This window comes from Aptenodytes patagonicus, chromosome 15, assembly GCF_965638725.1.
Source record: "Aptenodytes patagonicus chromosome 15, bAptPat1.pri.cur, whole genome shotgun sequence".
Taxonomy (NCBI): Eukaryota; Metazoa; Chordata; class Aves; order Sphenisciformes; family Spheniscidae; genus Aptenodytes; species Aptenodytes patagonicus.
The window spans coordinates 3,746,971-3,774,834 of NC_134963.1; the positions used below are offsets into that span (position 1 = coordinate 3,746,971).

The 27,864-nt window shown below is 36.7% G+C and overlaps 1 protein-coding gene across 1 annotated transcript in view; it reads left to right on the forward strand.

Annotated features, from left to right (window-relative positions):
• Window positions 1-27,864, forward strand: part of RIMBP2 (RIMS binding protein 2) — a 176,313-nt gene that overhangs the window by 53,861 nt on the left and 94,588 nt on the right. The window contains 1 exon segment of the mRNA XM_076353292.1: window positions 5,623-5,760. Within this exon segment, the coding sequence (XP_076209407.1) occupies window positions 5,623-5,760 (138 nt within the window).

Sequence of the window (27,864 nt, forward strand, 5' to 3'; positions counted from 1 at the left end):
GATTTCAGCTTGAAAAGAAATACGTAAACTGATAAAGACTTAGATCTCCAATGGACCATGATAAAAAGTCTCATTATGCTGCACCTTTATGTATCAATAGTTTGTATCACTGTATTATGAAATAGCATAACAACTAAGTCATGTTAAAGTTTAAGATATCCCAATGCAGTTTTTAGGACTTGCACATTGCTTTTGCCTCTTACTGCTTTCTGGAGGTCAGTCACCCTAAAATATTATGGCTTCAGAACTGTTTCTTATGACAATGTCTGCTTTCAGTTAATAGCCAATAATGAACCATTTGTATTTAATCCCTTTTAGATTATATAATGAATAAATATAAGCAAAATGCTTTGCATAGGGATGGGGTGAGGAAGAAAGATTAAATTAGTTAAGACCACTGGAATATTTGCGGAATGATCAGCTATAAAAGCAACACCAAGAAAGATTTTTAAATGAATGTAATAAAGGACAGGAAATGTTGGAAGGCAAAATCCCTAAGAAAGGGATTCAGCCAGCTGAACACAAGGAGAGACTTTACTTAGATTTTTTTTTTTTAAGTAGAGTAAATGTGTTTTCGTCTCCTCACTCATCTTTTATAACCATCTGTTTTCATGTTGTCCATTCCAATGGTCGTCAGAAGCTCCCTGTTCATTTAGTGGGAATTTCCTGGTGTTGTAGCTGTAATACAGTGTGCAAGACCACGCATGGCACACTTTTCTTGTGAACTGAAGTGACACCTATCCTCAAAAATTGATACCTCCCATGGGCCAAGAGGGAAACTGGAATCATTATTTGTGAAATAATTCCCGTTTCAAACTGCTGTCAAGTGCAAACAGAACAGTAAACTAGAAAACTGCATATCCAGTCGAGGATCATGTTAAAGTGCAGGGCTTCACATTGGTGGGACAGAGAAAGAGCTGGAATGTCTTTTCTCCCCCTTCCTATGACAGAGATAAGTCTTAGTTTTAGATTAGAATGAAGATACCAAAATATCAAAGCCCCAAATCAGAGGATAAAACTTAAAAGCAGCCATTCTCCAGGGTTCAAAAAACCCTGAGGGAAGGCACACACCCCAACTCAGCACCTATTTTTTTATATTTGTTCCTTATTTATAATGGAATTGATATGAAAAAGAATGTAAAAACAGACTTATTTGCCATTATGAACATAACTCCTCTGTATTCTGCTTCCTTTGTAGACCATTACTGTGCTCTTTTGGCTCCAAACAGAGCTGTTAAGCAGTAGGCAGCAGTAACTTCAGTCTATCATTTGACCTCTCGTGCTCTGCCTCCTAGGCGATTTTCCTAGAACGACTCTCTCAGTTCTTCAGCTGACTTTCATATCGTGTGTATTCTATAGCAGTGATCTGTGGAAAAGATCTGTTTGTAAAGGGTCAACTATTCTTGCTGTTTCTGTTCCCTGAAACTTTCCTGAGTGAAAACTCTGTAATGAGTATTACCATAAGCATATGGGTCTGAGAGGTCATTTCTTACCTGCATTTATAGTAATACTGTAGATACTAGAGCTGTAGACTTGTGAAAGTCCAGTTGACTCCTTGTCACTCAGATAGCCCTTTGGAAAGACTGGAATTTCAGAGGAATGGTAACAACTCTATTTGAAAAGCTGATTGCAAATCCTATGCTTGAATACCAAGCCTTGAGCACTTTAGAAACTACCCTGTTCCAGTGTTCCTGCAGCTGTGAGCTTGCATTTTCAAGGCCTGTGCCCATAAAACATCCTACCGCCCATTGACACAATCCTTGCAGCAAAATATTACTGTTACAGGTGTGAATGTGCTTCACTTCATTTGTTTATGTTTTTAAGAAATAATGCTATCTCTCAAAAACGAACTTTGATAAACTCATACTGCATAAAGGGACTTCTCAAAACATACCTTTCCCTAACAAAAGGTTTTGTTATTATGAAACAGAGTTCTGTAGCAGTCAGCTTGCACCTTAATGAGTCATTCAGATAAACAGGTTCCAGTGAAGATTGAATTACGATCCTATTCAGCTGACACAAAGCAACCACTAGTTCTTCTCAGGAAACCCATGAATAAATAAATGATCCTGTGCTTCCAGGCCCAAACCTAACAGAAATGTAAGGATGTGTGCTTTTCAGTGTGATTTCCCATGTCCTACAAGTACAGCCTTGATGTTGCCATCAGAATTAGATTGGTGCTGATGAAGACATCAAACATTATGTAAGTAAATACATTTAAAAATAGATGGAAATGTGGGGGTATGAGTGGAAGTATCTATCATTAACTCTGAACAATCTGTTAGACAGTAACCTCTGATATTTAGCTTGTGCATATAGGATGCAATCCATATTCCTTGCTTTTCCGTGTGTGGAAGGGCACTATCCAAAGTTATTTTTAGAATTCCATTTTAGTGAAAAATATGAGTTTTAAAGGCTTTGGAAAAACTTGTTCATGCTTATCATCTACTGAGGCCAATAAATATGTCAGCTCTTCTCTATTGTTACACTGTAGGTTTTAGTACGAATTCAGACTGCAGAGAGTGTTGTGCTACATACATGTAACAACAAGAGTGATTTCTCTGAGAAGTTCACAGTTTAGCAGGCGATTTAAGATTAATAAGACAGAAAAAGGGAGTGGGAGGAAGTGATAGAACAACACTGGTGGGGATGAGAGTAACCTTGGTGCGTCACCTGGCTGAGTATTACTTAGTTTTCATAGGTACCGAAGGAACTGAGAATTTTAAGGACAGTTGGATACCTTTGACGAATGCTCATAGGGAAGCTTTTCTTGGGCATAAGGAAGAAGCACAGAGATGCTTATGTGAAAATGCAGCTATTGAAGGATGAAAGGTGGAACTGTTGGCTGAACAGAAGTGGGAACTGATACCTTGGTAGTTTTTAACTGTAGACAGGACAAGATCTAAGTGCTGTTTACTGGGCAGAAGGAATCTATTGTCATGTTTCCCCTGCTGACTGCACAGTGTAGTGTGCCGGATCGTGAGCACACTACACTGTGTGGGCTGCGGTTGAGCGTTTCTGAACTTCTTTCCTACCCTCTCACAGTGTTGCTGAAATGAAGCCATCTCTGCAAGGATGGGGGCTCATCTGAATTTAATTTGCTGAGCTTAATCAGAAAATCTTTCTACTCACATTTTTTTATTTTCTAGTTTTTGAAATGCAACCCAAATCGAATATTATGGAAAGGTGCCTTACTGCTTCACAGCTGTGGTTGCAACACCATTTATTTCTAAAACTGTTCTTTCAAGAGCTCTAACATCTTTGCACACAGTTATTTTGACCTGAATATTGTAAAAAGAGGGATGTGAAGATAGAGCATGTGGTTCAGAGTTGTGAAGACTTTGTGCAAAAGTGAGGACACAGCGAAAGTTCTTACAGAAATTAACTGCAAAACACCCTCTGTTTTCTGTAGGAGTTATGTCTGATACTGGTTTCAGCTTATGGAGTCTTCCAACTAGAAAAATACTAGAGGAAGATTAAATTACTTCCTATCAGATGTGCCATGGTAAAATTTATTAAAAAGGTAGTTATGGAAAGGTCAACAAGGGTGCTGAAGACCTCAGATTGGTAAATCTTTTCATTTGTGGGCAGAAAAAAATCTAATGGATTAGAGAAATTGATCTCCATGAGACATGATTTAAATACTTGACTCTCTTCAGATGAAGTTAGAAAGTTTTCTGTTGAGAGTAATGTTTATATGAGGAAATGAATAATTATAAACAGAATACTCTGTATTATTAAATTCTTATGGGTGTGCTGTAGCTATACAAATTATTTATTTATTTATTTATTTTGTGCTATAGTCCTGCCTAGAAATCTTATTCAAAAATCAGGTACTCACTGTACAGATTGGAGTCCTGGCTTAGTGAAAAGATACAATACAAAAGCGCAGATGAGCAAATGAGCATCTCACTATACTTAATCTTTTGTATTTAGTCTTAAAAGTGAGAAATTCTGAAAAAAAATTAACTTTACACTTGCATTTCTTCTGTTCTTTTAATCAGTGCACCTAATACTGTTGAATACTCAGCCTTTCCAATGTATGTATGTGATGAGTAATGCGCTGTACATGTTTTCATTCAAGGGATGGCTTGTGAATAGGCATATAACTCTGCTGGCCCCATGCACTGCTCAAATGCTTGATGGTGTGCATCTTTTGGAAGTTTCGAACTAGAGTTTTAGAGGGAATTTAACCATGCCAGTAGAAGTTTCTTTCTTGCACATATTTGCATGCTGTCCTTCCAGTCAATTCATTCTATCACTTGAATTACTGCCTTGTAAATTAAGTCTTAAAAGTCAGAGGGTTTTTTGACAGACCTACATCTGACCCTTATGTAGTGGAAAGAGCCACCTATTCATTACTGTCCATGAAGTGGACAGTCACATAGGTATCTTTATATGTAATCATCTTAGTGATTTGCTAAGCTTCTTCTGGGAATAGGAAGAACAAGTTAATTGCATTTCATGCTAGACTTTACATCGAACTTTGATTCATTTAAAACTCACAATGCTGATGTTATGTTACATTATTTTTTAAATCCTTTTTTATTTTTAAAAAACTTTTCCACCATTTTTCATCTTTCCTGAGGAAGCAGCTTAAAATGCATATGATTCTTACTTGCTGTAGGTGGTATTAAAATTGATTGACTTCTGGTGTAAGGAAGGGAAGCTAATTTTGCCTGAGGGGAGAACTGCTTTATTGGATCTTTTCTTGGGTTACAAAGCTAAACTATAAACAATTAGGATCTTGCCCAAAGATCGGTGGGCATTTTTCCATTGGTTTCAGTGACTTTGGATTGTGTCTACCGCAATAATTTATGGTCTCCATTGAGTCATTTTGCAAATGGTGTTTGATTGTTGGCCAGAAGAGAAAATGCTAAGCAAAGGATTAAGTAGTTTTGAACTATCCCAAATTCAGGATCTTTTAAGGTTCCTCAGAAACATGTGCATTTCAAATTATATTTACATGAAAATAGTGTATTTGAGGTGGTTGTTCCCAAACCTTCTTTAAAAAGGAATTTGAGAATGTTGACATCGCTGACTCCATCCAAAAAATTTGAAATATCAAACCTAATGATCCCTCTTAAGCTAGGGAGCACTGTGAGTTGTGTGGTGAGCTGGCAAAAAACCCCCAGAATTTCTAATGGTACTTTGTATAAGCTTTGCTGGAACTTTGTTGTTCATATAAAGAGAGATTCTGACAAACTTGCAGACTCTAATGATAAATATTAGTCAGAATTTTTCTGCTTAGTTCTATGTCCCTACATTTTATAGAGAAAATATAGAAACTGAATTTTTTCATTTACCCTCTGAAATTAATTTCCTGCAAAGGACCAATGACCACACTACTTAAATCTTATTTTGGAGGCTTGTTGGACTTCAGTCTTGTTGCCTGCCCTGACAAAATTATTCAGCAAGGCTGAATTTATATAGTTTAGATTGGCTTCTATTGTATGTAATGTATATTTAACCATCACTTTCAAGCAGCTTTTGGGGGCACACGCAATGTAAAACATGTTAATGAAACATGCTGTGTTGTAGGAAGAGCAAGTGCTAGTCAGCTAGTACAAATGCAGTTTTAACAAACTGGTCACTTGAATTTTTTATTTTTATTCTACACAGTTTGGAAATGATCCATCATGTCTGCAGCCTGCAACATCACAGAAAATATTTGATCAGACCCGGTTTTTAGAAGAGACCCAGATTTCTAAGTCTCATGTCACCACCTTAAATCAAGAGCAGCATCACTGGCAATTTTTAGTAAGTCCTGCCTTTGTTTTTACTATCTTATGGCAACTGATGAATTTAAAGACAAGTCTAGTTTTGCAGTCCATGCTGCTCCTTTTGTTTGTTTGTTTGGTTGGGTTTTCTTGTTTACATGTGCACTAACATCAGGGGGTTGGGGCTTCCTGAGAGGGAGTGTTTTGGAGAAGGAGGGTTTAGCTCCACGATCTTTATAGCAATAGATTTTGTACTGATTTCTTAGAATCTTGTAGAATGGTAGTAATACTTAAATAATATACATACGTACTTGGGACATAATTTAAACATGAAATGAGAGTTTGATAAACAAAAATGTGATATAAATAGTAAATCCAATGCTTTGTTCTGGATGCATGAATACAAAAGGGCAGGATCCAGTGCTTAATGGTCATGATCAGCACATTCCAATCTGTTTTAGTGTATACATCCTGACACTTGATTCTGAATGGCAGCAGATTTTTTCTGGTTGGATTTCTGTGTGTTTGCACGTGTTCTGATTTTCAGGCACCTTTTGCATTCAGAGAAGAACCCTTTAGAAGGGTCCTTTGAATATAAAAGCTGTAGGATAATGATAGTGTTCCTGAAGACAACTTCCAGGGAGGAATAGGTGTCCCAGTGAGGAGCCTTGAGTTCTTCCTTTTAGATAAAATACTTTCACTTAAGTACAAAGACATTTGAATATATAAACGGACAAGTTTCTGTTTCTTTTTAAAATCAGAGTTGCAGATGCAACACTACATTTTGTTTCCTATAATTAATAGCTGTTTTATCTGCTTTTGCTTTCATTACACCAAGGAATTTACTTATTTTTGGACTATGAAATTATAATGGGTGTGATTTCTTTTCTTTTTTTTTTTGACTTGGTAATGAAAACAAAAATATTGTGAAGAAGGAAGACAAGCTTTTGGAAGTTTTTGGAGAAACTAGATTGAACTAGTTGTCTTGAGTTAAATTTTGGAGTCAATTTTCAGCAGTAAATGCAGTTTGGTGAATAGAGGAGGAGATCTACTGTGTACAGGGTTATCCTCTAAAAACTTGCCAGTTTTCCGAGATAGCTAAGCCATAATTTCACGGTTGTCCTTTTCATAGAAGTGCCTGCTTAATCAAGCTACTTCTCTCCCTGCCCACCCCAGCATTATTTTTAGCACGGATCAGTTCCTCATGCAGTTGCTTCTACAGCTGCAGAAGCGGTTGTAATGGCACATTTGGAAAGTGTAGCGTGCCTATGGGGAGTCAGCGATGGGCAGGTGACTGGTGCTCATGCTACTGCCAGCAGAAACAAATCCTAGCGCTTAATAGTGCATATTAAACTGGAACATGAGAATCCTTGTACGAACTTCTAGAATCGCAGAAACTGTCTATATTTTATCTATCATTTCAGAAACACTGAAAAAACCACAACTGACTGATTCGATTCAATAATGATAGCAAGGCAAATAATATTGATAAGTTTGGAACTCTACATTACCTTTATTTGTTTCTTATTATTTAGTCCTAGGAGGAGAACAGTTGCTTCTGAATGTAAAGAAATGTTGAAACTTTGTGGCTTGGCAAGGAAACATCTGTCTATCATCTGTTAGCAGTGGTTTTTTTGTTAACAGCTGAACCAATTGTGTTAAAAACTTGTTCTTTCTTTACCAAGAGGAAAGCATCTGAAATTGTGTTTAGACATACTAGTTCAAGATGAAGTAGCGTAAGCCATTTCTGTTGTTTGAGTTCAGAATTACCTGAAACGGAGTAAACTACAAGTTTCAGAGCTTCCATTTAGATATAATCTTCAGGGTTTTGTTTCTCAACCTAATGCTGTTTTACAGAGAAATATTCTTTTCAAATGAGATAGAATAACATTACTCTCCAGTGCTAAAACAATTATACTTTTTAAAATTCAGTTTACAAAGCAAAACCTCAAAGTTGAAATATGCTCCCTAGACCTCTTTATGTCCTACCATTGACAGCCATTGCTCTGAATTCTCCTTGCCAAAGATACAGATGATTTTATTAGTCTTAAGTTACTCTTTATTTTAGCAAATACGTTTACTATGGTGGTACTTCTTTGAGTGATGTGTAAGCAATGATTGGCTTGGACATGTTCTGCACAAAAACAGGGGACCATGTGTTCAGGGATGATATAGTGAGTTCATTACTCTTCAGAAAACGTTTCCTACTGGGTGACTGTAGAGAAGATGGAGCCAAACTCTTTGTGGAGATGCACAGTGAAAGCACAAGAAGCAATAGACACAGGCTGTAGCAACGAAATTCTTATTAGATCTAAGGAAAAAAAAAAATCTTTAAAATTAGAGTGGTCAAACACCAGGGCATTTTGCAGAGAGGTTGTGGAATCTCCTTCCTTGGAGAGATGAAAACCTCAACTGGTGAAAGCCCTGAGCAAACTGATCCAGCTCTGAAGTTGGCCCTGCTTTGAGCAGGAAGTTGGACTGGGTGACCTCCAGAGTCCTCCAACCTAAATTACCCTATGATTATATAAATATGAATGCTTACTGACATGCATAAATTTTCCTTATTTATGATTATTGATTGTATATTACCTGTCCCTACAAAATGGCCCCATTACATTTCTAGTGAGTTCAAACAATAGATAGATTCTGGAAAAGTATACAACAGGGAATACTAAAATCATGTTTGGTATTGTATGGTATCCTTCTGTAGACTATCTTAATGATTGTAGGTAATATTCTTAAATTCTATAGAGAACGTACTGTATTTTAATGTATAAGGGGCAGAGGAGTTGCTAATAAAGGTTTGTTCTATAAGCATGCTTTATAGCTGTTAACACAGGTTTTGCACTCTGCGTAGAGTTGATTGCAATTCATTATTGCATAATTGAAGTTATACTTGTATTTAAACAAGACCCGATCCTGTAACTAGACCTGCATGTATGACTACTGTATACTCTCCCATTTTAAAAATGAGCTATTGTGCCAGCCTAAAACCAGGTATGTCCATATCTGTGAAGAATATGTGCGTACTGTAAGTCCTTTAGACCCTTCAGGACTGGCAGGTGTTATGAAAAATAAGATACTGTGATTTATTTTCCAATGATAATGAGCTCTGAGGAGCATATATGTTGGTCAGTTACTTGATCCACATCTCTTGGTGACTGAGTTATAAGATGTAGTTTGTATATCACCTTTGATCTTCAAAGCACTTTGCAACCAATAACTAACAATAATTTAAAGAAAAGTCATAAAAAGATACCATTTTTAAACCTAATGTTCTCACTGTTCTTACATTGTACCTCACTGAACTGAAAGTAAAGTCTTAAAGCTTTGCTTTAAGAGCCTGATAATTGAAGCTTGAGGTTCTAAATTTGGTGCTGGATTTATCCATTTGCAGGATATGAGTTTGATTGCATCAGAAGTAATTATATTTAATATGACAAGAGAAAAGTGCATAAATGTGATATTTTGAACGGCTGTTAATGCCTTCTTTGCATCTCTGCTTCTGAAAAGAATAATTACATAGCTGTGATGTGAACTGAATGTTAAGGTCTGGTGAAAGACATTTCTGGTAAAAAAGTGAAGTCAATCTTCTAACGCTGTGTGTAGAAGTTCCCTTAACAGAAGGCGTTTGAGAAGTTAGGTAGTTGTTTGTAGACCCAGACCCAGTACACTCACAAAAGACCAACTTGAGGCAAAAATGGGATGCCTTGAAACTAGTGGGAATTTTGCTGTTAATTTCATTCACACAAAAAATTCATGCTTTCAAGAAGCATAAAGTTGTGTTGTAAAACAAAAAGCAGTGGTTTGTATTAGGGTCTTGAGAATAGATTAGAGAAATGATTATTTGCAGCAGCTCGTTTCAGTCCAGTGTAGACTGTCTTTGAGTCCATTCAGAGTCTATTCTCACTGCTCAGTTTGTCAATATCTCATAGAATCATAGAATTGGGGAATATTTAAGGGGAACATGAGAAATCTAAATGGTTGCTGGGCAGTGGCAGCCTTCTGGATAAGGGGTAAACTTTGGACACCCAAACCAGCCTCTATTTAAAACACTATTGTTTACATAGTATTGTGGTACAGATAGTGAGAGTGCTAGATACTCTGATGCCAGGATTAAAATTTCCTAACAAAATACTAAATAATGTTTCTTTCATACTGTAGTTACACTACTTAGGGGCTAAATTTTAATTTACTGTTCACTCCTATTTAATTTTTAATGAATTGCTGCAGCTATATCAGTAACAAAAACTTTTAATCATTTACGCTGAAGATCAGAAGAAACAAGTGCAATTCTTCATCCTGGTACCGTATGTTTCAGCAGTGGTTTCACTGCAAAAGGAAAATCCTGTATTTTAGTAAACAGAGACCAATTTTTTTATCTACAGACAAATGTTCCCTTCGTCTTCCGTCATTAGCTTTCTGTGTACATAAATATAGCAGAGTTGCACCAGTTACCTGTTAGTTACCAGGCAACAGCAGCATTTGACACTGCCTGCAGCTGCAGTGAATGACGTGCAGCTCCCTGATTGTAAATTAAAGTGCTCTGAATTTTGAACTGAGGTTGATAAAAAGGACATTAGTACAAGTATAATGCCACTTTCACCATAGTAGCAACATGTCAGCAGAGTTTCTGTAAGAACAGCACTTTGCTGAGATATAGCCCTCTATCACATGTTCATGATGGAAAAATTGTAATTGCTTTAGTCTTTTGCAATACGTAGTTTTCTCTAAAATACACACTGTGCTCCATTTAAGCCTTTTTGCCTCTCCAAAGCAGGAATTTGTCACGCTTCCCAAACATTTGCTTGGATTCATCGTTTACTGAGGTCAGAGCACTCCATGTTTATAATAATAGGCAAAAACTGGGCTGAAAGGAAAAAAAAATTATTTTTTAATTTGTAAATATTTTGAGTATTTCTTGCTATTCAGAGATGGTTTGCAGTCTCTTAATGATGGCAGAACAATGAGGCTGGATATTAGTATAATAATCAAAAACATGAATGCTTCTGGTATAATACTTAGTGTTTAGCCTAGCTAGCTGGCTCTATGAAAGGAACTTTTTAAGGTTACCTGTCTTTCCTATGCCCTGTACATGTGTGGGATTTTTAGCAGTGAAAGCTACAATATCCATGGCCAAAACCAGTATCTGGATTTTGATAAATGCTGAAGTTAATCATAAAGTATTTGAATTTTTATCATTTTGGGTCTCTTTGGAGCATTTTTAAACATATGGTGCTGAGTGCCAATGAGCTATTTTAATAGTTTATTTCCCTTTACCATTCTGTCATCAATTTTCTTCCCCATATCAATGGAATGACTTACATAACCTTCCATTTCTGATGATATTTTCTAGATTAACTATTACCTGTGCAAATGTAGAATTCTGTTTTGATTTTGTTGATGCAGTGCCAGCATAATAAAAGCCTTTCTTATCTGCAGGCTTTGAAGAGAACTTCCGTCAAAAATATATCTTAATGTGGTTTTAAAAAACATTTTTTTCTAATCAGAGTTCAAGCAGGTTTTTACATTCCTGAATGAGTGAAAGCAGTAAAAGATACTTAAAGCCCAAACAATGAGACATGTCCACTATAAGATTGGATTAAATTAGTAGCCATGAAAGCAGGCTGACCTTTTTTCTTTCTTCCCTAGAACATAATATTCTTACTCCCTCAGTTTAAAAAGATTGTTGACTCAAATATGACCTTTTAATAAAAACACTCTTGTAACATAGTTTCCATCTTTTTTGTGAACTAATCAGAGCCATAGTCAGGGTAGGTCAGGAGGGGCACCAGCTGGGAGCAGGTACACTCAAGTGCTTTTGCTGTTGCTGCCTGGGATTGAGTGGTTTACACGCATGGTGGTGGCTGTTAAGGGAGCTCTGGAGAGATGAGGCGTGCTCAGATGTTCAAAAGATCATAGGTGAGTCAGGCCTTTAGCAGACTCAGGGCAGTTTTGCCTGCGCTGGATGCAATGCTGCCTTGTTATGATTCTGGAAAAAATATGCTACGTACTTTTCAAGTGTTATAGGTCTATAGTTGTGATTTCTCTCATGAATACATCCATTAATCCTGCTGGATTATAAAATTCAAATGTAAGGTCTTCTGATAACCTTTATTGTATATGATATATTCAAACTGTGCAGATTCTTATATTAACAACTAGGCTTTTGGGTTTTGTGACTGCAGGTTTAGTTTCATCATCCCAAAATGGTCTCAGTATAACGGAGATTACTGAGCAGTGAATCTGGTCTAAACAGACAAGAGCAATGAAACATTCTTGTCTCTATTCCTCTATAAGGAACAGAACATATGAGCTAATTAATATCTAAAGAAAGTCAAAGATAGAGTCGGGAACTGAATGCAGATTTTCGCATTCCCAGGTAGTGCTTGCAGGGCATGGTTCTTCTTTTTGCATTTTGTACTCTGTTATTTAAATGCATCCAACCAAGAAACAGCCAGTGATGCAAACCTGCAAAGGTTCCACCTCCCCTAAAACAATTATTTTCTGAACCTGGGATACGAGTTGAGATTCTGTATACAAGACAGTGTATATATTTCCTTAAATCTTGATTTTTGTCTTTATGGATGTAGTCTATATTTTCATAAATCTCACTACCCGGTCTTCTGTTCATTGTTCTCTGAAAGGACGCCATCTGCATAAGCCTAGCTGTATAAATTATCTTTCTCCTAAATGTACTGTCCATTGTCACAGTCCCAGTTTCCTTCTAAATTGCCTCAACAAATATAATACTTGTATCTGACGAGAAAGCTAAAGAATCTCAATGTGTTATCAGTTACAGCAAAACAAAAGGCTGCAAGAGTGATTTACTACTTCATTTTTCTGAAACACATGATAAGATTAAATTTTTTGCTTATACTTTTTCCTATCTTAATTACACTTGCCTCTTGTTTAATTGTCTTTAAGACAAAATAGTACATCTGAGGAGAGAACATGATTTATTTAACTTTTGTCCTAATCAATCAGACAGCAGAATTTTGTAGTAGCTTCATTTGCAAGGCTTCTTGTCCAGTAAATTGGTTGGAGACAGAGTATTCAGGTGCTGTTAAAAAATATAAGCCTTAAACTTAAACCCCATACTAAAATCTTTAGGCTCAGTGGTTTTACCACTGAATTCAGAGGTGAATTAGATGATGGCTCTCTGATTTTGGCTTGAGATTTAATTTACAAATAATTTAGGGGACTGATTGACTCTCTTTACAGGATGCATGGTAATTTATATTTTACCTTCAAATAGTTATTACATCAAACCCAGATGATGAAAATGATAGCCCATATCAAAGCTTTCTCCCATAGGAACAGCAGTAACACCTCCATTGTTGGTTGTTTCATATTCAGGTCTAGAGCTATCTCAAGACTCTCTGCTGAGGCTTCCAAAAAACTAACCATTTAATACTAATTTTGCTCCTGGCTTTTATGTTATGAAACAACTGATTCTTCAACTTTTAGTTGTCTTCTAGTTCTCTGACTGAACTAGACTGAGTCCTTTAATGCATTTCTAAGAGACTCTTTAGCAGCCTTCATATGGCTGAAGATTGCAATCACTACTCAAATGAGTGTCTGGGTGGCAAAAGAATCTCTGTTCTGTTAAAACTGATGACCTAAAGCCAGAAGAGTCTGTATTCCATTTCTAAATATCTGCAAGTCTTTTTGCTGGTGTTGGTGTTCATTTTTTTTTCACATAATATAGGCCAAATTCTGATTACCAGTAGTACCACTGAAGTCAGCAAGGCTAGTAATATGAGTAGTGCAAGCAAGATACAGACTTATCTGTATGAATAATCAAATTGTTCTCTAACAGCATATAAATGTAGACTAGATCGTTATTTCACCAAAGTTTTCACTGTTTCCTGGAGAAGTACTAGGGATTAGATCTGCAGCAAGTAGGCTGCTCAAAGCTGCCAGACTTGCTTTTCACTGGCTATAAACCACCAGAAGTGTTGGATCAAAAATCCAGTTTATATATATGCTGTACAAAGTGTACAGCACTTTGTAAAGGCAGCACAGCTGGGAGAAAGATATTTTAAATGAAATCCCTTTCTGAACATGGCTGTTAGAGCCTATGATGAGCCCATGGCTCAGTGGTGTACATCAGAGAGAAAAGGCGTATTGGCAAAAAGTGTATTGAATGTCAAAAAAATATATAAAACTGTATTTCTGAGCTGTCCTCTTTCATCAAACATAACCAGAAAAACTGAGATGTGTGAACAGGAGCATATTAGCGTGTGTTGAAGTTTACAGATTCCTGTCTTAACCTGTGCTTAGCACTCATGCATATTTTATATGCACGGATTCTGTATTTGCATCTATGTTTGTGGATCTTAGCACAGATTCCAAATGCAAAGGCGCTTTACTAACAAATGTTGTTGTGTTTAAAAAAAAAAAAAGTCCTTCTGTGAAGAGTTTAAAACTGACAAGTCATGCAGAATGTTTGTGTTTAGATCAAAAGTAACTACGTAACTACAAACTACAGTCCCAGAGTTTTTAATTCTTATGTAAATTAACCTGAAGTTAAAATTGAAAGTACTGTAGTCCTCAGCATTGTCCTTCAGCAAACATTCCTGCAACTTGGAACATTCACTTTATATTGGGAAATAGTGCAAGTTACTTTCTCAGCGTGAAGTACCGTGATGAGAATAGAATGAATTTGGGAGTTGAACCAGACCAGTTTACTAAAGGCATAGAAACTTCTGCTTGTCTGTTTAAATGGTTTTGAGACTGCATCTCTGATTTGAAGTGGCAGTTGTGATTCTGCCCTCCAAAGAAGCATTCCGGTTCTGTTTCTAATTGATTTAAGATTGGGTGTATGAAGCTCTGAGTGTCTTCAGACACTTGAAAACATTCAGTGCACACTGGCAGCGTGCAAGATTGCAGTTATATAGTGAGGTGCGTGAAAGTATATGCAATACTTCAGTTATTTACCACTGTAAATAATTGGCACAAGCAATTCCACTGATGTTGCAGACAGCTCACAATGTACTTCAATAAGCATAGGATTTTGCAGAACAGGGCTCTCAAATTGTGTGCATAGTTGTAGCTAACCTGTGTAAATACATTCTAACAGTACCTATTCTGTGTCAAGACGTGCTAACGAGTGTGGAAGTGTGCCCATCAGCCTTGCCATTTTCTGTCATGTTGGAAGAGAGGCAACCACCAGCTATGTACTGGACTGCAGGCTCAGTAACATTTGGCAGCATGCTCTATCTAAATGGCCACTTTTTCTCTCCTTGGGGAATATTGGTACACCATCTGGGGCCTTGATATGGCTTATTTTATTTTGGAGGGCCAGAAATTAACTACATTGGTAAAAACAAACAGTTTTGAAGGAATAATCACTTGGGATGTTCTCTCTTTCCTTATGCACACAGCTGTCTATAAGGTACCTGCATTGCTCTTGAAGAAACCTTGATAGGTGATTATCTGTATTTGGGGGAAAGTTGCAACGTAAGTGCCTTGCTTCTCAAATCCATTGACAGTGAGATCTCATATTTGGATTTCTCTGAGTGTTCCTCCAAAGCGGCTGCACTGGTTAATTTTTTTCCTTCTTAAAAAAAGTAATAGTTTCAGACACATTCAAACCATTAGTTCATCGTTACCTGAGAGGCAGTGGGTGGACGAGGGAAATGAGTCGTGCTCAGCATAGCAAGGAGATAATGAGCTATGTAAATAATTAGCAACACGTTTTAAAAATACGCTCATATAGAGCCAAAAGTATCTTGGCTTGAGTGCATGGTCTCAAAGACGTAATTGAGACTATTCATTTCAGCAAGGCAAATATCATTTAACTCTTTCTCTGTGTGGGTTTTTAGAATTCATAAAATGTGAAATGTAGTCATAAAGGAACAGATTATAATTCAAAGCAAAGCATACTACATTAAGACCATTCGTGAACATCTTTTGAAACTTCCTGGTTCCTTCTTTAGCAGTAGATGGCATGTTTTGTGTAGTTGCCATGAAGATTTGCACATCATTTCTAATAGTTGAAATTCCAGAAAAAAAAATGGCGTAAGCATCTTCACTTGGAGAAAAAATTAATGCAAACACTTGAAATATACTCTACGAGCTGTATCATTTCAGTTAACAGAAGATAAAATGCAATTCTAGACACAGTCAGTGCTTCCAAAGATGACTAGAGGATTCCTTTCAACGGGATTTGATCTTTTACAAAAATCCAAGGCTAATATTATTTATTAAATTTTATTGAGGTAAGAAAACAGCTATATAACTAGATACCTGTTAAGAAGGGGATGACCCATTATCTCTTTACTAACAGATCCCTAGTCCCCTGTGGGCAGGCAGGATTTTACTTGCAAATGGCAGGAGGGTGCCTGAGGAAGCTGTTAGACTCACAGCTATCATCGCAGAATGAAACGCTCCTGTTTCTGGCCACATCACTCTGTTGTGTTCCTGTAGCCATATGACTAAGCCATGTAGCTCTGCTTTAAGTATTCTGGCTGAGCTACTTTTGGAATTTTAAAATCCTGTGGTTTTATTTGTTTGTTAATTTCTATGCTAGCATATTCCCCCCTAACTGCTGACATATTTGTGTGTCATTAGAAAAGGGCCTTTGTTCTTTAAATTTCTAGTTCAGTTTTATAGATTAGGAGTTAACAGATGGTTTAGACAAGTGTCTAGGCCTTGTCTTTCAGATGTGCTGCTATATACTGTATGGTAGATAAGTAAAATCCAAAATAATATTTTCCAATATTTTGGCCACTTTGCTAATGAATTATATATTCATTTTCATAAATAATCATGACAAAATTGAGAGTTACACACATCTATCTTGGGTAGGTTTGCCCTTATCATAGCAACCCGCTGAAGAAAACATCTGTCATTCCTGATGGGACACCCAGTAGATGAGAACCACTTGCTTTCAGAAAAGGAGTGCTGAAGCCAAGTAAGACCCAGTAATTCTACTTCAATGCTTTATTAGATAAAATTCATACAGTCTTTTAACTACAAACTGAAGATGCATGTGCTGGCCTAAGAGTGATGTGTGCTGCTGGGTTTAAATGTGTGCTATGAAGCAGCTCATGGGCAGCAGTCCAATCCCAGAAATGCATTGCTTTCTTTGATTACTTTCCCTGCTAGTAAAAATAAGAAGCAAGGCCAAGGATATGAGCAGGCAGAGTCAGACTGTGACTTACAGATGTGGTATGTATGTTGGTTTTTTAATGTTTCTCTTACGGATTTAAATGGAGATGTACTGGTGGGAAGATGGCCCAGCTACTGCCCTGACAGTGCCTTGTTTTCTTTGTGGATTAACAGGGAACTCCAATCTGCAAGGCCATCAGTCTGGCCCCTTTCATCAGCACTGAATCACTTTAAAAAGAAAAACAGTGCATGTGATTATCAAAAGCATTTCCATTTATAACACACCGTGGCAATTCAGCTCAGTCACCAGAAAATAAGAATATTATATATTAAAAGGATGTTGAATGTGGAAATTTATGAAATATATAAATGTGGCAATAAAATATACATATGGCTGTCACTTTATGGAGCTGTGAATACCTATTGACACTTTAAATGACGGTGTTCCATTTACTTAGCTTGTCTGTGATATGTGCACATCAGCAAAGACATTAGAGGTTGGAGTCCAAAGAAACAGTGATTAGCATATTTTAAAGTTTCCTGCACTGACTGCTTAAATACATTTGCATTAATAGAAAGATGAGACTCTTCATGATGTTCTCTGCGTAACAAAGGCTAAAAATAGTTTTATTAGAACTCTGGCTGCAGTTCTACTAAATTTTAACAGTTTGGGGGAAAGGAAAACACTTTTGAAAGGTTATAATTAATGAGTTATGTGTTATTGTTTTTTTTAAAGTATACCAAAATAACATGAAGAAATTGGGACAAGCATGCTATTTTGTGCCTTTGGCATTTTGATGGTTTGCAGCCTAGCTTCCCACTTGAGACGGGGGCGGGCTTTGCTGTTGCCTGCTCTTAGCAGCAAGCTCTCTTGCAGCTGTTTAGAAAGGAATTCAGCGTGTAAATTTGAAGATGGTTGCACAGGAAGAAAATTCTGTTCTGAATTTAAAAAGCAAAGCATTATGCCTATCACTCTCTCAAGCTGAAAGGAAATCCAGCATGGTGTAACTTTATTTGAGAGAGTGTAAATTGTATTTAAATAGTTGACAGTTTAAAAATTTAGGTCAAGGTCCAGAAAAATTTAAGGTTCGAAAACATCCAGTTCCCTGTTGTGATGGGATCAAAAAAAAATCACCTGTGGCAATACAGCATGCATGTAATGCTCGGCATACTATTGTGGAGAGAAGAGAAACAATCCAGGCTGCAGATGTGTAAGTGAAGAAACCAGGCTTAGATCAGGCACTGAAGTTGTGATGTGTGGAGTGAATTTTTAGGCCTGCTAGTTCCATTAAGTGTTGTCTGGGATAAGAAAGGGGGGTTTAGAAAGTAGGAGCTGCTGTTTTCAATTTACTGCTGTAATCGTAAATGGTATCGTGATGGGCAGGGAGATGATCATTAGAACAACTGTAACAAGAGGAACCCACTAGTATTGTCATTGCCATCATTGCTGCGTGCTCTAAGATCTGTACATGTGCTCTGGTAATTTGCAGTTTCTGGATGAGCATAACCATCCTAGCACATACATTGTGTTGACAGAGGAAAGATATAATACTGTAAAAGAGATTTTTGCATATTTTTTATGAATGAACATCCTGCTTTTCTGATGAAGGATACACTTATTTGTTAAGATGGTGAAGAGTTTAACAACTATATTCTCATCCTTCTTTGGAGGCAGGCCTATGCTTAAAGTTAAGAGAATAAATGCCATAATATTTCATAACATATCCTTGTAATACATGAATTTAAATTCAGAATGTGCAGGAACACTCTAGAACTAGAGTAAAAAAGTAGTTTTCTTGCTTCTGAAGAAGTTTTCATGGTATGAGAAACATGTCATTGCACATAACAACTAAACAAAGCAGTGTTGTAGAACATATGGGAACAATGCATTTGTTAAGAAAATGATGTATCAGAAGTCCAGTGATCTATCCAGATGTTAAGGAAATGATTATTAGTTGGTAACTCAGTTGGATGTGAGGCTAGAGGATTAAAGCTCAGTCTTACAAATAAAACCTAATTAGCCTTTTTAGGTACAGACACTTACAGTAATTTTCTCATAACTTTCTCCTTTTAGAATGAACATGGTCAAATGTTTAATGAGACATTTCTGGATGTTTGACTCCATGTTGCAGGACTCTCGAGATGCTCATTAAAGGACTTACTGTCAATTTATATACTGTATGTAAGCTCAACTAAGAAATACTAACTACAGGAGGGACTTATTAGGAATGACGAGCTACGATTTAAGACTTTGGCTTTTTTTCTTTATGGAGATGCATTCTTCATCTCTTCAGTTTACCTCCTGTATTTAAACAATTACATTATACAAGTGATCACTACTCAAACATCCATCCACAGGATTACATTTAACATGTAGTTCATCATGTCTGTGCATTTTGGGTTTTTTTGGGGGGTTGGTTCGGTGTTTCAGGATTCTGATTGTTTTACATTTGGTGCATGCTTGAGTTCTGCCAACAGCATATTCATTAACCTAAATACTACTACAAGAGTTTGCTATTAGCTAAGATTTTTCTTCATACAAGCGATTCGATGAACTTGAGCTTGGTATTTTTTAGACTTGTACTAGATCTTCACTTACACATAAGTTTCATCATTTTTAACCTATGAGTTGCATTTAACAGTAAATAGGGAGCATACTCTTCCACCACATGTGCACGTCAGCTTTTGGTGAAGGTGTAGGACTGCATAATGGTCCTGTCTATACAATTCTGAATGTATCCATGTTCATTTTCATACTTGGGAGTTAAGAACCAAAACTTCTGCATCCATGTTTCTTAAATTCAGTATGTAAAGTATCATTCCACATTGTGATGTAGTGCTTCTTTAGAGGTATTGTGTATTATTCTGTTTTGAGAATAAGTGAGGGGGAAAGGCTTTGAGGTTATTTAAAAAAAAGGAAAAAAAAAAAAGAAAAAAGGGGAAAAAAGGAAAAGAAAAAAGAAAAAAAAAAAGGCAGTCCTCAGTGCTGCAAAAAGAAGCATTTGGATGTACTAGTGGCATTGTGCCAGATGATGTAAATATGGATGGGTGACAGAATGGGAGACGTAAGGATGATTCATAATCTTAGCAGGGAAAAAGTAGTAAAACAGGTAAGTTGCTGTGATGCTATCATGTTCAAAACACTTCTAGAAGTTTCCCCCAGGATATTTTGACAACCGATGATAATTTGCAGAGAGTTTGGAAGATTTCAGCCCAGCTAAATACCCCATGTGAGAAGCTTATTCATATTTTTTGAAAGGTTAGAGCCTCTGAGATCATTAAAATCTGGCCTTGAAAGCTCAAGAGAATAGTTTTTAAACCCTATTTCTGGCATAACATTTTCTATTTCAGCACTTAGACTTTTATTATTCTATCAGTTGTCTTCTAGCAGAAAATGTGGATTGATTTTATTTTTAAAGATAATCAAGATCTTTTAAATTTCAAAATTTTAACAAACAAAAGGCTCAGTTCATAGCTAATTTTCTCTCAGCTGTGATTTTCAAAGTCTTAATCTCTCATGTCCATCTTCAGCTGTGCTCCTGTAGAAAGAACTTTGTAATCATACTGCCCACTGTAGGGAGAATTCTGAATAGAGCTAAAAGAAGCATTTGTGTGTTAAAACCTTTTGTCTTTTTTTATTAACAGTTTTCTATATTTACATTATGATTTGAAAAGACAAGAGAGAATGTGTTAGTCACACACTGGCCTGTATTTACATGCTAATGTTGGTATTCATGCAAGTACAGTTTCTTTGGGAGATTTAGCTGGAAGAGGAGGAAAGAGTCAACTGTATGCACTGAACTTCAAATCCATGAGCTATAATTTTGTAATGTGAGTAGTAAGCTTGCTAGAGGCAGTTCCTGATTATATGAGAGAGATCTTGGATTTGCTGGATGATGATTACGTTATGGATCTCTGAAACCTGTCTTTAGATGCAGCAGGCTCTGGGGCAATATTAGGCTCCAGAGCTCCCTACCAATTTCATAGCAAACCTGATTAAGCCATTAAATTGCAGATCATTGCTGACAGTAAATTAATTTTTAATCCGAGTCCTATTCTGCGCTACGTTGGGAGACTTTTGCCAGGAGGCCAGTGGCTTGAAAATGGGTAATTAAATTCTGCTGTAAATACATTTTTATCTACCCTTCTGCTTGCAGGAGCTGGCAAACAAGCGAGAGCCATTAATTAATACCTGTAATTTGGTTTAGTGGCATAAGCCCTGCTCCTGTCAGATTCTGAAATGTAAACCGAGGCTATGAAGTGGGGAGTAAGTAAAAGATAAAGCAAGCTGACAAAAACGTATTCATAAGAGAACCTGTTCTTATTTCTCTCTGTAAAAAACGTTGACTAGTTTGCAAATTTGGCAATACTTTGGTCTGAAGTCAATGTAGAAAAGAAAAGTTAAAAAAACCTTAAGTATAGGAAAAGAAACAACAGTGGCAAGATGTATTCTGGGCATTTGTCAATTATGTAATTAATCCCTTACGACCCAACTTTACAACTTCAGGAGGTAGTTTTAGCAGGTTGATCATCTCTGGTGCACAGAGAGTTGTGCATTGGTTGTCACACAAGGTTTTTTTTTTTACTGTTTGGATTTGAACCAAGAAGTATTGTTTGCAGGTTTTATTCAGAAGTATCAGAAGGAAACTTGAATCTTGTTTGCTAGCACTGTATTAACGCTATTCTCTTTCCATTCTGAAACAAACTCAGTTTTCCTACTTTTCTTGCATAGTTTTTCCATTTCCTTAAAGTCCTGGAAGTCAGACAATTGTGAGACTTACTCCTTTGTTAAGGAAAGATGCCTCCTAATTCTCATTAAAGAGAGAAGCAAGCTTCTCCACATTATTCGCCTATGATACTTCCAGCTCTCCAAGCTGGTTTAAGTCTTTCATAGGGTATCTGACTTTCATTTACATACTCCTAAGATTCCTATCGGAGGATTGAGGCTCATCCAGGGCTCTAACGGAAAGTGATACAGCACGAGGGAGGTCAAAATTGTGACACATCCTTTTGAAAGGATGGTGTGAGTGATCAAGGGGAGAAGATGCCTAGAGAAAGGATTGAGCGTGAGTAGTTGGGTATGTCCGTATCTGAATAGTGGAGGGAGCTATCTTCATTGCTTTCTAGTACTCTTAAAATTTTCAACTATTTTGTAATTGTGTGAATAATTTTCTAGAAAAGAAGGAACAAAAAGCCTGTGGGGATGTTTTAACAGCATTACTGGCTGGCTGTCTTTAGCTATGAGTCAATCTGAATTATATTCAGGGTGTTTCTTGGCAACCTAATGACATTAGCCTTAGCAGTGTTGTGGCTCATTTATTCTTTTGTGGTTAACATTGCAGGCAGAGCTGAGTTTTTGAAAATAGATGTTTGGAAACTTCAGATGGTAAAAGGTTTCCTTGGCAGCAAACATGTCTATAAACTTTATCTGAAATGAGCAGGTCATATAAAATGGAAGATACCTGATAGTGACACCACCAGGAAAATTTCAGTTCTCTGGCAAAAATAATAAGAGAAAGAACCGTAGTTCAGTAAAAAAGTAATGTTGCTATACTTAACCTACATCTGCTTTCTAAGGTTAATAAACCCAGAACAAAGGTAGCATTAATTTGAAGATCTAGCATATAAAGTTGGGTAAGCTGTTAAAATGTAAATTGGGGAAAAGTTCTAAGAGAGAGCCACAGAGAGAAAAGGAGAGAACATAGGTGCAGCGTATCTGTTTTGGGCAATAAATGTTGTATTTAATGATCTCCAGTGCCAACTAAAATTGTAGAATTGCAAGGTATTTGACATTTGAGGGAGCAGTTTAAAAAAAAAAAAGGCAAGCTAGTTGGTTGGAGAGAAATGCTTTTAAATGGACAAGGTTATTGAAAGCTGGCTTTGTACGTGAATAAAATAATTTACTTCTTTTTTTTTTAATGAGTGCTTTCCATTAAAGCTATGAAATATGTGGTGAGCAAGCCTGTTACACCATGATCTCTAGTAGCCTCACCATTCTCCTAACTGACAAAATTACACAAATTAAAAATATGGTAAGATAGGCTTTTTAGGGGTCTGTGCAGTTGTTTTTGTTCAAGCCTGTGGAGTCCAGACTTGAACTGAGCTTAATCTCTTTTTACCTTCTGAAAAGCATGATCATGAGATTTCATTAAGGATACATGCATTAAAACATATATATATATATATATGTTTTTATTTATATAGTTTATATAGAGTGATAGAATTTAATACATATTTATATAGATAATATTATTATATATATGTACACATGCATCTAATATTGTGTATGTTTAAAATCCACAGTCTCAGATTTGTTGCTTTGCTTTCCAGTGTTATTAAAAATTTAACCACGTTTCCAGCTGAGACACTTTGTCATTTTGAAAGCAATGTAAATGTTAATAATTAAAAGCAATTAAAAAGTGTGTTAAAAGACATGTAATTTTTAAAGGCTGGCTGACTGAATAATGGATGTCTCCTAGATTTTCTAGAGTGCCAAAGTGTTATTAAACAAAGCCTTCTCCCATCCTAGAAGTCCTGTAGAAATCAAATAACCTATTTTGTCAATTTGTGAATCCAGCTGAGGTTTTGGAGTGAAATTATAAATTATGATCCCTGATGAGTCCCATAATCACCATGCTGTGGGCTACTCTGAAGGAGCTCTTTCTTTCGATGAATCCAGATGCACAGGATTCCAAGCGACAGGTCAAATAAAATGAATACTTGTAAAAAAACCATCCTGAATATGTTGTTTTATGTATTCTGTAGTGACCATAAAGCCTACACTGTAACCACATTTTACAGGGCTCAGTGCTCAGAAGTAAATACTACATTTCTAGCAAAGAGAAAGTTTTGATCTCTTTTTTTGAAAGAATGATGAAAAACATAATCAGAAAATAAAATGCCTGCTCCCTTCTCTTTTTCTAAAAATAAATAAGTAAATAAAAAAGCCATAGCTGCATGGTTGGGTCAAGAGAATTTTCCATGAGAAATGTTTCCAAATTTACAACAGAATTATTGTATGGGTCAAGATAGCTGTAGCAGACAGCAGTCCAACCAGAAGTTTAAAGTCAGTATTTCTTGACTGCACTGGTGTTTTTTAGGATTAAGCCTTTTGGCATATAGTTTAAGCATAGGCCTTGTGTGAGCCTTAAGTATGTAATCTTTTTACATTTCCTTGAAATCACTGTATGAAAGGTACAATATAGGATATAAGTGCTTCTCACTGCTTGTCCGTTATAGCACTGTCTGGCACCACTGTCTCTTACGATGAATCTGTGCCCAAGAAACATTGAGTTAAGCCATGTTCAAAAGAGAAGCTCTTCGCTATCACAACAGGTTCTTCCCTAAAACCTTTCTGTCTCACAGTGCTGCATATTTACTACAGTTGCTTGGTTCAAAGAACAGGACAGCAGGCTGCAATACCACCCATACTAAGGTTAGCACTTTATTCTTGGATTTCCCACAGTGTAAACGTTCTCCAAGCATATTGACATCAGTTCCAGAATCAACATGGAGGCTGCCGCTGCACTGGGTCCAAATTTTTATAAAAACATGAGTTTTACTTTATTTACTGCTGCAGATATTTCCTAAAATTTCAGATTCTTGAAGCAGTTCTTGAGTAAGAATGAGACAATTTTTCTAGGACGGGAGTAAATTGGGCTTCTCTGATAAGGAAGAACAGGTGACCTGATGTGTGGTTATGCATTTCTGTTGTATGTGAGTTCATATAGCTGTGGAAGTGTCTTCTTCAGATTAGGTTTGTAAGCAGGAATGTTGTCACAAGTGTCAATGGCAAAGCACTGACTCTAACAATTTCCAGAAAGTGATGTTAAATAGCAGCACTGATCAATCAATAAGAGTAGTTTCACTGAGCATACAGAGGGATGATTTACCATGTTCTTGGTTTACATGGCCACTGTCTTGTGAAGTATCACTGGAGTTGGATTGTTCCAGGCTGTAATTGCTTCTGTTATTTCAAATGAATAAAAAATTGCTTGGTAGTCACCAGTTGTGGAAGGCAATTGGAAAAGAAAGAGCGTTTACTCTGATTTTCTGAACAGAATTGCTTAGTAGAGTTCTGCAGCCCATTCTCCTCCACTGCTCCTACAGAGTCCTTGGTGTTGGAGATTGTACACTGGGGAAGGGCCTTTGGGCTCATACCTTTCTGTGTACTTTTTTGCGATGGTGGGAGAGGACTCAAAGATCTCTACTGGTCTGGGCAGTATTTTGAAAAAACAGTTAATATAAAGGAAAAAGTTGTTTGTTTCTGAATTATTTCAGGCCTCTGAACCAACCACATATTTATTCTATTGAAACCTCATCTCGTTCATTTAGTAGGATAGTTTATATTTTGCAATGCAGCTAAGCATTACCTTGAAAGAGTAAAATGTTCTCTTAGCTCTTCACTTACCAACGGCAGATGATGGACATTAGTTCAGAAATCTGCCTGGATTTCTTCCCATCCTTGCAATGTCTGCACGCCATGTAAATTCTGTCTGCTTTTATGTCTGCAGTGAAACCATTGCCAGCCTCAGAGCTAGAGACTTGTAGACTATGATTTAGAGAACAGAAGAATTTGGTGGATCAAATGCTTGACTTTGCTAGTTATTTTCTGTGAACTGCAATTTATCTTCTGAAGTGTGTTTCTCCTTGGCAGATAACTGAGGGGAAAAAACTACTTTTGCAAAACATCACCAATAAGAAAATTACTGTGAGTTTTCCCCACCCCATTCTCCTTTGCTGCTGTATCAGTGAGGGGTTTTTTGTTTGTTTTGTGGGCTTTTTTAACTTCAATTTTGGAATTTAATTTCAGTTCTGTTTCTTGGATTCTAGCCTTGTGAGTGCAGCTTCTTGTCACGTCAACCAAATTAGACTGACAGATGAGCTGGGACATACCCTTTACAAGATCTCAACTATTCAGATTCTGGAAATAATTTTCCTGAAATAGGACTGCGTCCTTATCTAGAAAATGAATAAGACTGCAGTCCTCCCATGTAACAGCATTTTTAGCACATTACCATATAATTAAGTTTAAAACCAAGACAACCCCTCAAGTGTGATTGGGAAATCTCTATCTCTGGGAAAAAGTAGCACCATATTTAGTAAACTAAAAAGAATAGTCAGGAAGGCGCTGTAAAAATTTTGTTAAACCAGGTTCAAGTAGCTGAACATCATGGGGTGAAGCCCTTTTTCTTCAGGGTCAATATTAACCATTTGAAACCACTCAGGATTTTAATCTTGCTATCTTGGGTGGCGCATAAGAAAGTCATCTGTGCTTTAGCATGCTAGATATTTTAGGACTGCAGTTCCCTTACAGAAAGTATAGATTTGGTAATGTCAGAATTTTCTGTGAATTCTTGTCGGAAGGAGGATTTTGATAGAGCTAACAACTAAAAAAAAATCCAAAAAAGTGTTTAGTCACTTCAAGTTGACAGTGTTTAGTGAAATTTGATGATGTTTGAGTTTAGTGCCAAATTTCATTTGCAGATTCCGATTTATACACTTCTGATTTATTTAAAGTAATAGATATATACGATGGTGAATACTGAAGAAAAGTATGATCATGACTTTGAAGAAAAGCAGAAGTCTTTTCAAATTTTCATTTTGGCAAATTCAGAATAACTGTTTCAACTTGAATAATAATTAAAAAATATTCCGAGTTATCTGAAAATGTATTTAAAGGGCTTAATTTTGTTTGTATACTGCAAATACTACATGTGACCTTTTGGGAACCCTGTATTAATGGATACTTGGTACAAAAGTTAAATTTAGGAAAAAAAAAAGCTCTACTGTTCTAAAATACTGATGAAATAAGAAGCTACGGAAGCCCTGTAATAATGTGTTTATTATAATTTTGCAAGGCCAAGTTGCCAACTGTGATCTGTGAATCATTAGAAGTCCTCTGGGCATGTTGATGATTTCTCCATCTGGTTTCCATCAGTCGTGTCCTTCTCCAAACTTCATAGTTCTAAGAGCGTCTGTCAACGAAGGAGAAGGGAGCTTGTGTCCCGATCAGCAGTTGCAGAGATCTGATCCAACTGTGAATCAGATGATCACGAAGAAGCCGGCGGGTAGGGGTGGGGTGTTCCACGCAATAGCGAACGAATGAGTAGGCTTCTGCAAGAGAATGGTGGTTCACCCTATGGGAAAGTGTTGCTTGCCCATAGTCTCAGCCCACTGATGCAATGAAAGATACAGACGTTTGACAGGAATGACTACTACATATAACTAGATTGCACTTTAAGTGGTGCCTTAGAAGAAATGGAGAGTATTCATTTTTTTTCAGTTGCAAACATCAAGTTAGTGAATAAAAGTGAGATGGTTATTTCTGCTAGTGAACAGCACCTTTAATATTTTTCTTTCCCATTTTCTTCCCCCACGATTCCTATTTTGAATCTTTTCTTCAGATATATGGCAATAAAAGTTCTCGAGCAGGTTTGATTCAAGTGACATTAATGTCTCCCACCCTGCAAATGCCTCTTCTGGTTCCTAAGCCGGCTGAAAAATCAGAGCCTGGGTTGAGCTGTTAGAACACATGCAGAGATCTGTGAAGAAAAATCAGCCTTCCTCACAGACTGCAAGAATAGCGAAAAGAAGAATAATGACGAAAGCTATTGCTGAACAAAATGAATTCTTTTTAGAAACCCTGTTCTCTTAGTTCACCCAGTTGAAAAGAGAAGTCATTCTGTGCCTATGTATCTGCCTGTCACTGTATAGTGTAGACACACCGAGTATGTGTAATAAGGCTTTTTCAGAAGAATAGGAAAATCCCTCTATTACTCTTATACTATCTGTTCTTTTGAAGAGTCACTGATTAAAGAGCAGTGAATTTTAGGTCACAGTCACCTACCCTTCTTCACAGGTTTAGAAATGGTCATTTCTGTGTTACAGCAGTGTACCAGCACTTTATTTCTTTCTTTATGTTTTTGAAAATATAAGAGATTTTGTATCTTATTTAATTTGGAAGTTGGGGCCATATTTAAAATGAAACCTCTCTTTTGCATAGTCTTCAAAAATCCATCACTAT